The sequence below is a fragment of the Hemibagrus wyckioides genome, linkage group LG10 (genome assembly GCF_019097595.1).
Source record: "Hemibagrus wyckioides isolate EC202008001 linkage group LG10, SWU_Hwy_1.0, whole genome shotgun sequence".
NCBI lineage: Eukaryota > Metazoa > Chordata > Actinopteri > Siluriformes > Bagridae > Hemibagrus > Hemibagrus wyckioides.
In genome coordinates, this window is record NC_080719.1 from 9,645,007 (window position 1) to 9,660,450 (window position 15,444).

At 38.1% G+C, this 15,444-nt stretch overlaps 1 protein-coding gene across 1 annotated transcript in view; it reads left to right on the top strand.

The window, feature by feature from the left end:
• Nucleotides 1-3,561: 3,561 nt before the first annotated feature.
• minar1 (membrane integral NOTCH2 associated receptor 1) overlaps nt 3,562-15,444 on the top strand; it is a 31,978-nt gene continuing 20,095 nt past the window's right edge. Inside the window, exons 1-2 of the mRNA XM_058400416.1 lie at nt 3,562-3,727; nt 4,262-6,541. Of these exons, the coding sequence (XP_058256399.1) occupies nt 4,307-6,541 (2,235 nt within the window). The 5' untranslated portion in view covers nt 3,562-3,727; nt 4,262-4,306. The remainder of the gene's footprint in view (nt 3,728-4,261; nt 6,542-15,444) is intronic.

The following is a 15,444-nucleotide window of genomic DNA, read 5'->3' on the forward strand; positions in this document are numbered from 1 at the left end:
ATTACTCGAGTTCATAACTGATCTCAACTAGAGAGTGTTTTTTGTTTGTTTGTTTTTGTTGTTTACAAAGTGATCATTTTTGTGTGTACCAATCCATGTTATTTTCTATATCCAAAAATATAAACAAACTAGCAGCCTAATTTAAACCACTGTGGCCCTAACCAGGCAGTTACTAAGGATGAACGGTAAAATGCCAAATGCATCTGGCAGCTCATATTTCTCATTAATGAATGTGATCTTTCTTTGTCCTGTGAGCTATATATAGGATCACTCACTCGCACCCGCATGCTTCATATCTCACTGCTCACTGGCATGAAAGTAAAAACCTCCCGCTTGCATAACTTTTTTGTTCCAGCCCTAGACCTTTGCACACCTCCAGTCTCAAACAGATGCTCTGGGAAGCTGTTTTTTTTTTTTTTTTTTTTTTTTTTTACAACAAAGGGCCTAGTTTAAAAAAAAACTTTCCTTCTTTTTCTTCTTCTTCACCACAAAATGTTTCACAAAAGTTCCGCTGAGTGTCTTGTTTTGTTTCGGACAGAATTATAATTGATTAATTTTTAAATTATGATTTTTATTAATTTTTGCAGGCCCTTGAAAATGTGAAGCCTGATGCCCTCATCAGTGTTACTTACTGACTCAGCATTTCAGAAGCTAAATGTCACATGACTCAGTTGTTTGTTATGTGTCCCATCATTTGGTCCAAAAGAGGAAAGAACAAGTGGCTTCAGATTACTTATAAATCTCTCTAATTCGCTGGTGTTATCTGCAGACGTTAAGAACAACACTGAACCTAAGTGTGCCATAAATTGGCAGTAGTACCTACAGAGTTTGAAACTTTAGTCTGAGTGACATATACCTCCATCTAATCCCCAAATCCATCTCCATGTGCCACCAACCAAATCCTGACTGCTGAGTGGGCACAGATTTGATATTGATTTGTTACAAAAAAAAAAAAACATTTAAAAATATAGCCTGCTCTTTTTGGCCCGTTTTAACCGCCTCAATAAAACTGATGCAGTAAACAGAAATAAATGAGTGAATGAGCAGAACATCACATAACTATAAGGAACAAATGTCAAGAGATAACAGATGATGGTGCTCAGAGATAAATTTGTCATGTCAGGAGATTTCAGCATCTCCTGAGACATATTACATATCTTTCCAGATGCTATAATGCCACATTCCAGCTGCCACGCTGCTGCTATTTATAATATTGATTCAACTTTGCAAGTCAGTTAATCAAACTTTGCACAGTTGATTTGTTAATTCATTTTCTTATTCTATGTAGCATATTATTGCATAGTGACTTAAATTATTCTGTGCATTATGTTACTGTGTTCTTTACATTCTGTTTTTTTGTTTTTACATTGGTGGATTACACCATTAGACACACCCATTAGAGGTGTGCATCAGGATATGAAGTTTGTAGGGATGACGAAGGATCTCGTTCATTAATATGGAAGTATACAGCAAAAGACAGAGCAAGTTGCTTGGGCACCACTTTAAACCTTTATTCTGCACATCTGCATAGGGGTGGTTGTAGCTCAAGTGGTTAAGGCTCTGGGTTGAAGATCAGGGTTGAGGCCCCAGCTTTGGGCCCTTGAGCAAGGCCTTCCCCCAATCCCCTGCTCCGGGGGCACTGCATCATGTCTGACCCAGTGCTTTGACCCCAGCCCTCTAAGGATGGGATATGTGAAGAAAGAATTTCACTGTGCAATGTGTATGTGATATAAAGGCTACTTAATTCATATTCATAATTGACAGCAGAGTCAAGGCGCAATGGTCTACAGATCTGGGAAGCTTTCCACTAGATTTAGGAGCATGGCTGTGGGGATTTGCCCATTCAGCCACAAGAGCATTAGTGAGGTCAGGCACTGATGTTGGGTGAGGAGGTCTGTGTTCCAGTTTATTCCAAAGGTGTTGAGGTCAGTACTCTGTGCAGGCCACTTCTTCCACATCAGCCCTGGCATAGCTTTTCTTCATGGGCCACACTTTGTACACACTGTCATGCTAGAACATCTTTGGACTTAGTCTCTTAGTTCCGTCGAAGAGATGCTACAGCCTACAAAAAGATTCTAGACAATTCTAGACACCCTAATATATTGGCTGCAATTTCCCTCTAAATCACTTTGTCTGATCTTCACCCCAACACCTGCCTGACGGCTTAAAGGAGTAACTTACGTCACAGTAGGTAAAAAACAGCAGCTTTGCTTATTGAACTCCTGATGTGTGGAAAGCCATACTGCTAACAAACACCTAACAAGGGATCCGATGCATCTGTAATGCATATGTGTAATGTCAATTCTTTGGAAATTGGAATGAGTATTATGAAATTACATTGCTTTATGCAATAAAAAGAGACTGTGATGATATTTTCATCTCACACTTTGAACTGTATAAGTGTTTACATTTTCTGTATGTGTAGTAAAAGAATTAATCTGCCCTTATTTTGCAAATTAACAATGCCACAATTACATAATTTGTTCTCCTTAATGTGTAAGCAGTCTGGAAAAAATCTGTTGCTTGTTGCTAAAGCTTAATTCTGGAAACCAAAACAGAGAAAGAAAATCTGGTATTGAATGAAGCTTTTTCCTACAAATAATATACTGACATCTACTTTAAGAAAAAAAAGTAATATTTTCCAAACCTATGTTTAGCTATTTTTATTTTAGTTGGCTTTTTTCCCCATTTTTTGGTATTTGTATATAAGACTAACTCAGTGTGTAAGAGCTGTGTTTCAGTGTGTTTTAATGAAGTTTTAAAATATTGAAATGGCTTAATAACAAGAACTCCCTGTATGTGTTGAGTTTGCATGTTCTTCCCAAGCTTTTCCTTCAGGTAGTCTGGTTTCCTCCCCTTTCCATGCATGGTACGCTGACTGGCATCACTAAAATTGTCCATAGTACTTGAATGGGAGTGTGTGTGAGTGTGATTATACCCTGCAATGAATTGGCACCTCATCCAGCATGTCCCCCACCTTGGGTCTTGAGTCCCCTGGGATAGACTCCTAGTTCCCTGTGACCCTGTGTTAGCTAAAGCAGTAGAAATGATGGATGGATGGAGGAACGGAGCAAGAAATTTAGCCAACAGACAAGTGATTATTTCCTCACTGATGTAAGCACCGACTAGGCTCCAGTTCATCAAATGCTGCAAACGACATTTATGTCAGATGATGAGACAGTAACTGATGTGGATGATGCTTATAATCTGTTAATTTAAGCTGGAAACATTTAGTAGAAATATTATTTTTCCAGCAGTTTGTGAGATGAGGTTATATTGGAATGAAATTCAATTTGATTCACTTTTGAGGGTAAGTGGATTTTAAAATGCTATAACTTTATCTGGTTGAGAAACATGCAAAATAGAAAAGTTGTAGATTTCACAACTATATAAAGTAGAAAATGACAAGATTTGGCCATGTGAATGCAGACCGCCACACCTATGAAAAAAAAAAAAAAATCGGATTTTTTCCCCTGGACTTTTCCCACGTTTCTGAGCCGTTTGGCGTTCCATACTCCGCCGCAAACCCGGGACTGTAGAGACAACAAAGCCCAAGCGAGCGAGTCTGCAAACGGAGCGCAGGCATGGGAACGATATCACAGCTCTCATCCTCTACTTCATTCCACATGCATGCACAACCATGAAGGAAACGGCAACCGAAATGCACCCGGACAATAAGCAATAATTTTTTTTCATGCACAGGACTGCAGATGTGACCGTGCAATAGGTATATCCTTTCTCCTTTTTCTTAGTTGGCTTTGAATTTTATTGCTAAAATAATATAAAGATATTTGTGCAGTAATTAATGGGTTTTAATCTATGGTCGATATCTTATTAGAACTCCTATATACCTTATCTAACTATTACACTGTATGCAATATATGTTTGAGCCACTGCATACTGCATATATATATATATATATATATATATATATATATTTATATATATATATATATATATATATATATATATATATACAGAAACAGAATATTTCCAATATTGGTAATTATTTCCTTTTTAGTCCACTGTTGCTGTGTTATGTGGTTTAGTATAATAAATTAAATAAAAACCTCACCACAGAAAGTAAACCACAAATTTATTTTTTATTAATTTTTGTATTTTTTTAATTATTTTTTTTATTTATATTTTTTGTTTCAGTTTGTGTGCATGCTTTGATAAGAGTTACAAAGGGCTCCAGTTAACCTCTGCAGGCAGCCAGATAGTATCTCCAGTCACTAATCCCTACTGTCTCCCCATACAGGGTATCATCTCTTCTCTAAGATAAGACTTAACATCAACCACCATAATGGATGCAGTGCCCGAATACTCGATTTTTCTCGTGAGGATTTTGGAGGAACTAGACACCAAGTACAGCACTGTATCGTATCAGGATCTGTGTAAGTCTCTGTGTGCTCGTTTTGACCTGGTTCATCTGGCAAAACTGAGGAGCTTATTATTTTACACAGCATGTTTGGATCCTAGTTTTCCTGCTACCTTATTTAAGGACAAAATGAGGTGTTCGGGGGAAGATCAGCAGTCTAAGAAGCTCATGGTAGCTGCAGACATTGTGACCATGTTCAACCTCATCCAGATGAATGGCGGGATGGCCAAAGACAAGTTACCGGTTAGTCAGAAACATAAGTTTCATAAAAACCAATCCTTTGAGTCCTGCAGGTCTGATACAGATGTGTATAAATACAACGAGTGTGAAAGTGTGTATGGTCACACAGACAGAAGGGGTCATCATGTTTCTCGGAACTCGCCCTGCCCCAAATCTGAGTGCAACAGCTGTCAGCCATTTATACCAGCTTCAGAGCCCAATTTTCTCCTGGGAGTCAGCAAGGATCTGAAATGTAGAGCAGCATCACTGGATAAGCTGCAGCATCTGCCTCAGTATGCCAGTGCCAGTCCTCCTCCGTGTGAGATGCAGAGCACCTACTTCCCCATGGAGATCGACAGCGAGTCCACAACCGACCATGACTCGCTGCACATCAACCCGGGTGGCAAGGACGTTTTTCTGCCTAACTCCGACTCTTTCACTGTGCACTCGTGTGTACAAAAGCGCAACATTTTCAAGGAGGACTTTCACAACCTTGTTGCCTTTTCGCCCCATGTGATCTCTGCGGAGTCTAAAGTCAGTGCCAGAGACAGTGGAGATTACCACAGGAGGGAGCTACACAAGCCTCCAACTTTCTTTAATCACAGCTTTGAGTTGCCATATAGCAACCCTTATTTCGAACCGGTCAACTCACCTATACAAAGCAAAGGACGAGTGAAACACGAGAGTCTGGACGACTTGCAGGCATCCACGTATTTTGGTCCAACGACAGTCACCGAGTGTGTGAACATCAAGAGGACTTCGGGGAAACAGAGCCGGCAGCCTGCCTGGCCTGTCAAGAGCTTAAGCCTGAACGCAGATGAGGGCTCTGAATTTGAGAGATCCTTTTTAAACCATAAGGTGCCAGTAGACAATCATCGCCATACTAGCATGATGGACAACGAACAGCACTTTCAGTGTGCAAAAGAGAAGCCCACAGCCTCTCCATCCGGCTTCTCCAAGAAGTCCAGCGGACCAAAGATAAAAGATATGGCCTCTGTTGGTTGTGGTCCGAGTTCTGAAAAGAGAGAAGGAGGGAAGAGATATAAAGACAAGAGCATCAACTGTCCATCGCTCCAGACTGCTAACATAGACAACGGTCTTAGTGTGGGGACTCAGACTGAACAGTCAGAACAGAGGAAGCTGAAAGATTACAGCATGCACAAGTATGCAGACAGGCCAACTTTTAAACACACAGATGAGGAGCCTGAGATCGTAAGTGATGACATTAGTGACATATTTCGCTTTCTGGATGACATGAGCATATGCGACTCTATTGGGATACCCCAGTCTTCTTGTTACAACAGTAACGGCTCCCTCTCTCAGGTGGCAAAGTCAGATGGTGATAGCTCACCCGAACGCAACACGATCAAACTAGGCAAGTCTGCCAGCAAGCTTGACCATCTATTCCACTCGCTGGAGAACACTGACGATGAGCTCAAAGCGAGCGTATGCAAGCTGGTCCTCAGGATTGGTGAAATCGAGAAGAAGCTTGAATCCCTCTCGGGAGTGCGTGGAGAGATCTCACAGGTGCTGTCCAAGCTCACCAAGCTGGATGAGAAGATCCAAGAGCCTGAAGTCAACGGAAAGTCTAGTGATGGTGGCATGGCGCAGATTCAGACGGATGTAAACCTTTCACCACACATGTTCCAGTGCCACACCACAGGTCACACTGTCAAAGTGGACACTAACGCAGACTGGTGCTGCTCGGATGCTAGTGGAAGTGAAAGCCTGAGGGTGAAGGCGCTAAAGAAGAGCATGTTCACTCGCAGGTCTTCCAGGTCGCTGACCGAGGAAAACAGTGCTACCGAGTCCAAAGTGGCCAGCATCACCAATTCTCCTCGAGACTGGAGAACTGTCTCTTATTCAAGCCATCCAGGAGAAGATGTGAAAGAGAAGGACAGGCATGGGGAAGGCAAGGATAGACATAGGAAAGCCAAAGAGGTAATAAATTACTGTTCTTGTTACAGTATTTGTCATTGGTTTGTCTGGAATTGTGTTTTTCTTTTGCTTACATGGCAAATTCCTCAGCATTTCCTCATGAAAACAAAATGTCAAGTATTTTGTATAGTAGTTACACAAGAGGTACATAAGCTTACTAAATGGCAGAAGATATAATCTAACAGAAATAATAATAATCATAACCCAGTTTTAATGAACGACCATCAAATTTCCTATTTGTATGCTGACTTCTGTGTTACACTATAAAGCAAATGCCTTATGCTACAGTGAGGCATTTTTATGTTCCTTTATTAGTCCGATTATGAAAGTACAACAACAAAATCAAGCTCATTTTATGAGCTCAGAGACAAATGAGAGCAGCTTTCTAAAGGGTAGAGTGAGCTGAAAGATAAATATAGTTAGATTATTAGGCATGTTGTTGGTGAAAGGCTTTTGAAGAATAGAGCATTTACCACCTCCTAAGTTAACACATCCATCATCGTAAACAAAGGGCAGTAGCACACTGCAAATCTTGGATGCAAATCGGCTCATAAAATTACAGGGGGACTACAGTAACCATTACTGACTACAGAACTGATTTCTGCTGCATGGGTGGAAACGGATGGTAATTGTTATTATGTCCTTTGCTGTGGCTGAGGTCAAGTGATTTGTAATGACGTTTCATTGAGAGATTTAATTGAATTAGTGTCTTGACCTGAGTTGTGACATGCTGAATCTTCCGAATTAGCTACAGAAGTTGCATTGTGTATCTAATGCTAATTCAAGGCTTGTATGCCTTCTCAATATAAATGAATGGCTACATTTTTGTGCTGACTAATAATCTATTTTTAATCTGTACACCTTAATTGGAAAAGAGAAAAAACAGTTGAGACTAAATGATTATATGAGATAGATAATCCTTTTATGAATCTGTTAAAAAGAAGAATATTAGCCATGGAAATGATTACTTTTGCTAGCAGAATCTAAGTGTCTTCTGTGCATGTGGGTTCAGTTCATGGTGTGCTTCCTGTGCGATAAAACCTGTAAGGTTCATGAACACAGGTTTATGGTTACAAGATGTGAGGTTCGTAAACAAAGTCTGTGTTACAGAGTTTGGATTGGCAGAATGATGAGCTTCAAACTAGCATTTTGCGGCAGATGCAGGGAGTAATTTCAGTGGTTAACATTCACTAGACATTCAGCAAGGCTGCAGAACCTGTGAGTGTAATAACAGGGGTAAAAACTTACAACTATATTTATAATGTTAGAAGATGAATAAAGACTTTATATACTCAATGGCATGTTGTGTGCTAACACAACGCAGAAGACCACATCAGGTTCCACTCCATTCATCCAAGAACAGAACTCTAAGGGGAATTTCACACGGGCGGTTTAGTCCGAAACAGAGCTTAAGAACTCGTACACAGGTCCACGCTTTTTCAGGAACTAAAGTAGCCTGGGCATGTAGTTTTGCCTCTGACAGCATTATTAGTTTCCACAACACATGTACCATGAGTAGGAGGGGAAAGCTGCAGGACACAGAAGAGGTGAGATGCCTTCCTGCACAAAAGAACACCAAAAATAATACAAAAACAAAAAATGATATGATATAGAGTTGCATTGTGTTCTCCAGTGTGTTTCTGATGATGTAAGGTGAATGCAAATGCACCAGATTTCGATAGAAACAAGTGAGTCTGAAACCAGACCAACTCTGCGGGCAGTGCCGGGAACAATCACACTCGGATTTGAACTACAATGGGCACAGGCTTAGAAAAGATTAGAAAAACAGCTACTGGTCATTTGTCCCGTTTTCAAAAGTCTAGTTTATTTCAGTTATACAATTTTGCTCAAGTTACACAATTTTCTTTATGTTGCATGTTTAATAATCACATTTTAAACACTTTAAACTCATAAACCCCCTTGCTTTTCCTTGTTATGGTAACATTGACACTAAACCCCATGGCATGCACATATGTTAGGAACAGATTACATGTACTGTATATACGTACACAAAGTCTACATAGCATACAGTTTAGGATACCTATATGTATCTGCAATGCATCTGGAATAAACTGGTGAAACTCTTTGCAAATAAACATAACTAATGAAACATTCACTGAGCTCTGGCCAGAATGTATGCATAACTAGCGTGCTATGAGCTACATGTATAATAGCAACAACATATGAGGCATTTAGACACAAGTAGACATTAATGATATATTCCTCTGGTTTTGATTATTTGGAAACAAATGTGGTTTACGTATGTTAGTGGATGCATGTACATTCTGCTCTTCTTTTGAACATTTCCTTCCTCTGTGCTATCTTTCTCTTTCTGTCTGTCTTTTCTGTTTGCCTGTGTGGAGGGCAGCCAGCTTCTGTGCCTCTCTCTTCTCTCACTCGTCTTTTGTGGAGTTGATGAATGTAGCGCTGCCATAAATTCCGTCTCACGAGTCCCTCAGCCCCGGATTCATCTTTCTGAACGGCACCTCGGGGAGCTAATACTTAATCAAAACTCGCACGCAGTAATGCAACTGGGAGAAGCTAATAGTGTGTGTGTGTGTGTGTGTCTGTGTGTGTGTCGTGGCACCGCATTGTATAGATGATTTTGTCTAATAGGGCACTGGGATGTTTAGCATTTTATTGTTACCCTTTTTCAGGGGTTATGTAATACTACAATAATCAGTTTAGTTCCTGTTATAAAATAAGAGGCATGTTTTGTTCAGGAGCTTGAGGCTACAAAGCCCAGAATGTTATACACACAGGGTTCATAGGACAGTGCTGCTATGCCCAGATATAATTTAGTTTATTAACTGAATGTCTCGGAAGACAAGAAAGTGTCCAATCCAATGCCATATTCTCTTACTTTTATACTCTCTCTCTCTCTCTCTCTCTCTCTCTCTCTCTCACACACACACACACACACACACATACACACACAGACTTCAAAGAAGGCATATACCGGTATTACATTTTCATTTCACAGTAAACTTTTTTTTTTATCACATATTCACATATCATAATATATTTTTTTTTATGACTGAAGTAATAAAAATACTGCTGTCAATTTCTCAAAACTTCCTGTAAAGCTTATCTGATAAACAGAATTATGGGATGGGTTTCTCAGAGAAGGACAAATAAACTACTGCTTTACATTTCACTAAAATAATAACAGAAGATAATATTTATTCGTATTGTACATTGCAAATCTTTCGTCTCATTGGTGTGTATGGCATGAGCAAATCAATTCCTTTCTTATCTAGCGTATGTACATTAGGGGTGTAACACACTAACATTATCTGTATTTATTTAGTGCTCAAAATATTTGGACTTTTATCCAATTAAAGGTTGGCATAACTGAAATTTAATACTGAAAGGAAAGAAAGGCATTTTGGTAACTCAAAGGTGACTGTGGCAGAAATCGAGCAGAAATAAATCATATTCCTATAAAATGCTATAAAAAGAACTACTTAAGTACGTTCACGATTAACTATGCACTAATTAACTGAGATTTAAGCAATAATTACTGAGGCTCCTGCACTTCTACTGTATTCTTCAGTAGCCCATAAAAGCAAGGAACAGCACTGTAAAAGTGAAATATTTTAATAATGAGTGAAATGTTACTAGTTAACGATGATGTGGAAGAGCATTACACGTGGTAATCCATTATTAATTTTTTGTTATTTAAATGTGAATTATTTGTTACTCATTGCAGCCTTATACGTTTGTAGGTTATTGTTGTTGATTTCTCTCATCAGATGTTGACTGGATAAATAAAACAACACATGTTCCTGTGCTCCTCTCAGGAGAACTACAGTATTATAACTCATAAATATTTACATTTTAGAGACTGAGGTTTTGGAACAGGTTGAGGTGTATTAGGTAGTTGATCTCCAAGAGGAAGGTAAGATTAAGTTATTGGGGATTGGGGATATGATCAGTAATTAATTCAGTAGTTATGATAAAAAAGCTGTAGTGAAGAATGTAGAGAAATGTAAGACTCAGTAATTACTGCTTAAGACTAACATAAGAATTGAGTGATTAACTAGTTCTTGGTATATTATAGGAATAATATAGTTAATGAAGAACTTCTCGTTTGTTCCTGCTTAGTTCCTGTATAGTTACCTTTAAGATTTTTTTAAGATTACAGTTGCATAACCTCCTGAACTTCAACAGGAACAACTTATTATCTAATGTGACTGAGTAAACTAAGTAAGTTGGCAAACATATCAAACCAAAAAGATCAAATTTACTTCAGTGTTTGGGGTTTGCTATGTTCCCGATTAGAATAATTCTCCAGATGTGATATCAGAATCTATCACGAAGCTAGGAAGCAGAGCTGCTGACAATAAAATCAGTGTATTGCCTTTATGATTTTGCAGGAACAGATAATAACAATAGAAATAGATTTAAATTAAATGGTCAGTTTTTGAAGCCCAGCAGAGAGATGTTGCACCTTTGCACAGCTTGGGGTCTGTGAGGGCTATATGAAGTTATGGCACTGGAAATAAAACATAATTCTTTGGTGAATTTTAGGCTAATTTGGATAGAAATATGGTAGAAATATTGTTTTTTATTTTGGAGCTAAGTAAGGCAGTATTTAAGTCGGGCTGCTGGAACAAACTACGAAACAAAGAATAAATCATGAACGTTCTATTAGTTATTAAAGGATGTCTTCTGCAAGTTCTTATGCGATATTTTTGTTGCATCATGCAGGACCTCTCTTTCAAGCTTTCTTAAAAAAGAAAAGTTTGTGTACATTATCATGTAATGATATATTTCATATTAATATATTTCAGAAATGGGAACATTAGGGATCTGTCTTTTTAATATTATAAATTAAAAATAATGTTGAATTCTTTCTATTAGTTACATGTTAAAACATAACATAAAATACTATAGGAAAATATTGCCTTTGACACTGGAGTATGGCAATATGTTAAAATCCCAGAACTGGAAGATTGCGCTCACTCTTCAGCATGTGCACACACACACAGACACACACACACACACAAAGACTCATAAAGGGCCTAGTCTATGAAAACACTCATGCAGATGAAGCAAACTGTCTCTGTGAGCAAATGAACTCTCAGCAGGTGTGAAGCCATGACGGAGCTGTCATCTCCAGTCTAGCTCAGAACAAAACATCCATTCCTTACTGAGCCAAAACCAAAACACAAACTGTTCCTCGAGCTCAGTGGTGTGAAGTGCTTGACAGGCATACAGCCTATTAGTGCAGGCAAACCCTCGTCTGCAAAAGTATGTGAGCTGGCTAATAGATTGATCAAGGATACAAGATAGAAAACAAATCTATTCATTATATTAGCTAGTTGACATCAGGGGTCATCAATTGACAGATCCAGCAAAAGTATTTCTATAGACTGAACAGAGTACTTAAAAAAACTAGAGCAGGGCAGCTAAAAAGTATGAACACACATGGTTGTAGTTCAGTGACACAAACATAATGCTTAAAAAGGGAATGGGCAAAGAAATATGTGTTTATTCACACAGGGTCAAAAACAAAAAGTTCCAAATAAAAAAAAAAAATGTAAAAAAAAAAAAATACAATAAAAATAATCAATTAAAAAAAGAAAAGAAATTGAATGACTTTGTCTAATTCATATCAATAAAATAAATATGTATAATAAAATAATTAAATATAATACAATTATGTATAATCACAAAATTAAATAGTTAATGTTATTAATAATGTAAATAATTTTATATAACCAGACTTGGGCTAGCATTGTTTGAGTAGCATGATATTACATTAAGATGAAAACTCTTTATGCTGTATTTTATATATTTGGATTTTGCCCGAAGAATACATTTGATCTTTCTCACTAGAACTCACCACAACTCTGGATCTTTTCTCTTATTTGAATGTTATTTGTTCTGCAAGTGATATTATGTTGCATGGTATGATTAAAGCAACGGTATTATAGTCTTGAAGATTGTTATCCCAGAGAGATGCTGTTGGGCCAAAATTTTCATTGCTTTGGATAGGTTTGTATACCAAGCAGGGCTCTCACTGTAACCAAAATACTTCATTTAAAGTACTTCATATGGAACGTTGTGTTTCTAGAACCATCAATGCAACATTCATTCATTCATTCCTGTTATCAGTAATCACTTCATCCTGGTCAGGATCACACTGGTGGGTCACAGTACACTCTGTGTGCCCATGTGCACACTCATTCAGACCCAAGGCCAATTTAGCACAGCCAATTTGTCTTCTAACATGTGGGAGAAAATTGGAGAACCCAGAGGAAAAGCACATGAACATGGAGGATCTGTGAAACTCAGACAGACTGTAACCTGAGCTCAGGATTGCACCAGGTACCCTGAAGCTGTAAAACAGCAACACTACTTTACTACCTGCTGTGATGTGGCTTTTTGAGGTGGTTTCTTTTTTTTTTCATTTTCTCCCCAATTTGGTCACTTGCCAATATCAACCCAGCTCTCCCTTATAAAGGACGGTGAGGGCTATCGGCTTCCTCTGAGACATGTGAAGCCAGCCAACTTTTTTCTCTAAAATTATGCCACACCGAAGGACAGCCCTATCTAATGCCCACAACTGCCTAGTGTCACTTTGATTGCCAGGGAAAAAGAGAATATCATTCCTTCCACCCAGAGAGCATGGACAATTTTGATACTTTGGCACCTTGCCTTGGATGGCAGATCCAGTTTGGCTACTGGTTCTGATATGTATATACATGGATAATCTCTTGACTGCAGTGTATCCCTCATTCAGGACCAGCAGACAGTACTTAAGATAAAATATTAAAACAGTAAAGCAAAGCCAAATTTACAAGAAGAAATTGATAGAAATATCTCAGTTTGGGAGAACTGGGCAGCAATTTTTATGACTAAGAGCTATCTGTAAGCCTAGGGTAGGATTTGTGACAACTTGTGAGGAAAAGTGACACCATTTATCTTAACCAGTACGCTTATATGTACACAACCCAGAGACATCCAACCCAGTACATACTGTACATACTCTATATCCAAAAAACACCAAGATACTGCTTTAATTTTATTTGTGATTTTAACTGTAAAGATAAATTATTTTTATATTTATGATTTAATTTTGAGATTTTCATAAAACGTTTACAATTAAATTTAAGATGTACATTTATGATCTAGATTCAGAATTAAATTTAGATTTAATTAAAACATTTAGATTTGATAATTATTTTTAATTCCAGAAAGGAATAAGGCTTATTTATGTAAATCTTGGAAATGTTTTTCTAGTTATATCAGACCAAATTCGATCAGTTTTTGTTACACATTTTATTTTATAAATGGCACCCTATATGTGTTTACCATAATTTTCAGGAATCAGAAATACGATAAACCAATATAACATGACATTTATTTTTGATGAATGCTACAATTTAAATGAGAAGACGTTTTGCAATACAAACACAAGTGCTATCATATAAACTGTGAGTGATCACCAGGCCTTGGTGCAGATCATAATCAAGCTCATTGTGTGTTCACTTCCCAAGCCATTGGGAATCTTTTAATATTGCCTTAGTGACCAGAGTTCATTACAGATTTACATTTACAGCTTTAATTCAACATTAACTTGCAAAGTCTATTTCACACATCTTTCAACTTTACGAGATTTTACGGTAGGTGAACTTATAAAAGTCTGAAAAAACATCCAAAATCTTAAATATGCATGCCCTCAAGGCAAATCTGCCTAGCAAAAACCCTGACCTCTAAACAACCTCTTTTGAACAGCTCCAAAACCTGACGTCTTCAATATGCCCACTCTGCAGTCTGCTTGCCAAACTATCTGTAGTGCGTCATGCTGGTTTTTTTATTTCACAAGCAAGGCGAGGCCTAGCGGGTCATTTGAACACCTCACAGGGGCTCTAAACAAAGAACGAGTCAGCCAAAACTGACCGTTACAAAATGGTATATCATAGACACACTGCTTCTGTTGTATAGAGACAGAGACCTGATGGTGTAATAGAGAATTTTATTTTATTTTTTTGCTTAAATTACAGTTTAAAAACCTGTATTTTCATGGTGTTTTCATGAAAGCAAAAGTTGTGATGTTGCAGTCAGAAGATGTTAGCAAGAACACAAATCCTTGTGGCATAGAATTTAATAATACCCTGAAGCCTGCTTTATTTACATGCAGGCAGTTGATTGAAAATAAAATAATGGTGAATGTGGAATGCATCTCAGTAATGTGCGGGTCATGCTTTATGGGTCCATGCAGCCGTGAGCTGGCATGGCATCCTCGGCATCCTGTTTTCATAAGCTTTATCAGGGAAAAGACAGACAGAGTGGTTAGTAGGTGGCTTTCTCATATCCTCCTGCATTGAAGCCACTGCATGTCCTTGAAGCCATTACCTTCTGCAAGGCTCAGCATCACAGAATGTAAGATAATTACAATGCTGCCATCTACCCACTCAGTACCTACATGTTCTAACTCCTGTTTTTTTTCTTGACACACCACAGTACATTGAGTGGAAGTTTCAGCATATAATTTTTTTAACAATCCTTCTCCAATCTTCTATGTTCCATGTTTCATGCTGTCATTTATAACTGATTAGTGGTTCAACATTAATAATGTTAGATGCCAATCAGTCTGTCAGGTCCATTGTGTTTCTTTTATAGGTCTAGGTGTAAAATACCGTCAGGTATTTGCCTACTAAAAGCACTCAGTATCAACATAAATTCACTTTTATATTAAGTTCCACCACACTTTTATAGGCATTTCCACCACAAAATAGGAAGAAAAGGGAAAAAAGGGAAAGGAGGTACTGCCATTTTACCTTGAAATCCAGACTCAATGCAGAATTTGCAATTTATAAAACTCCACAATGCAGTGATCCAGGGTGTCTCCCATCTTGTACCCTGGGTTTAGCTTCAGGTTTCTCGTAACCCTG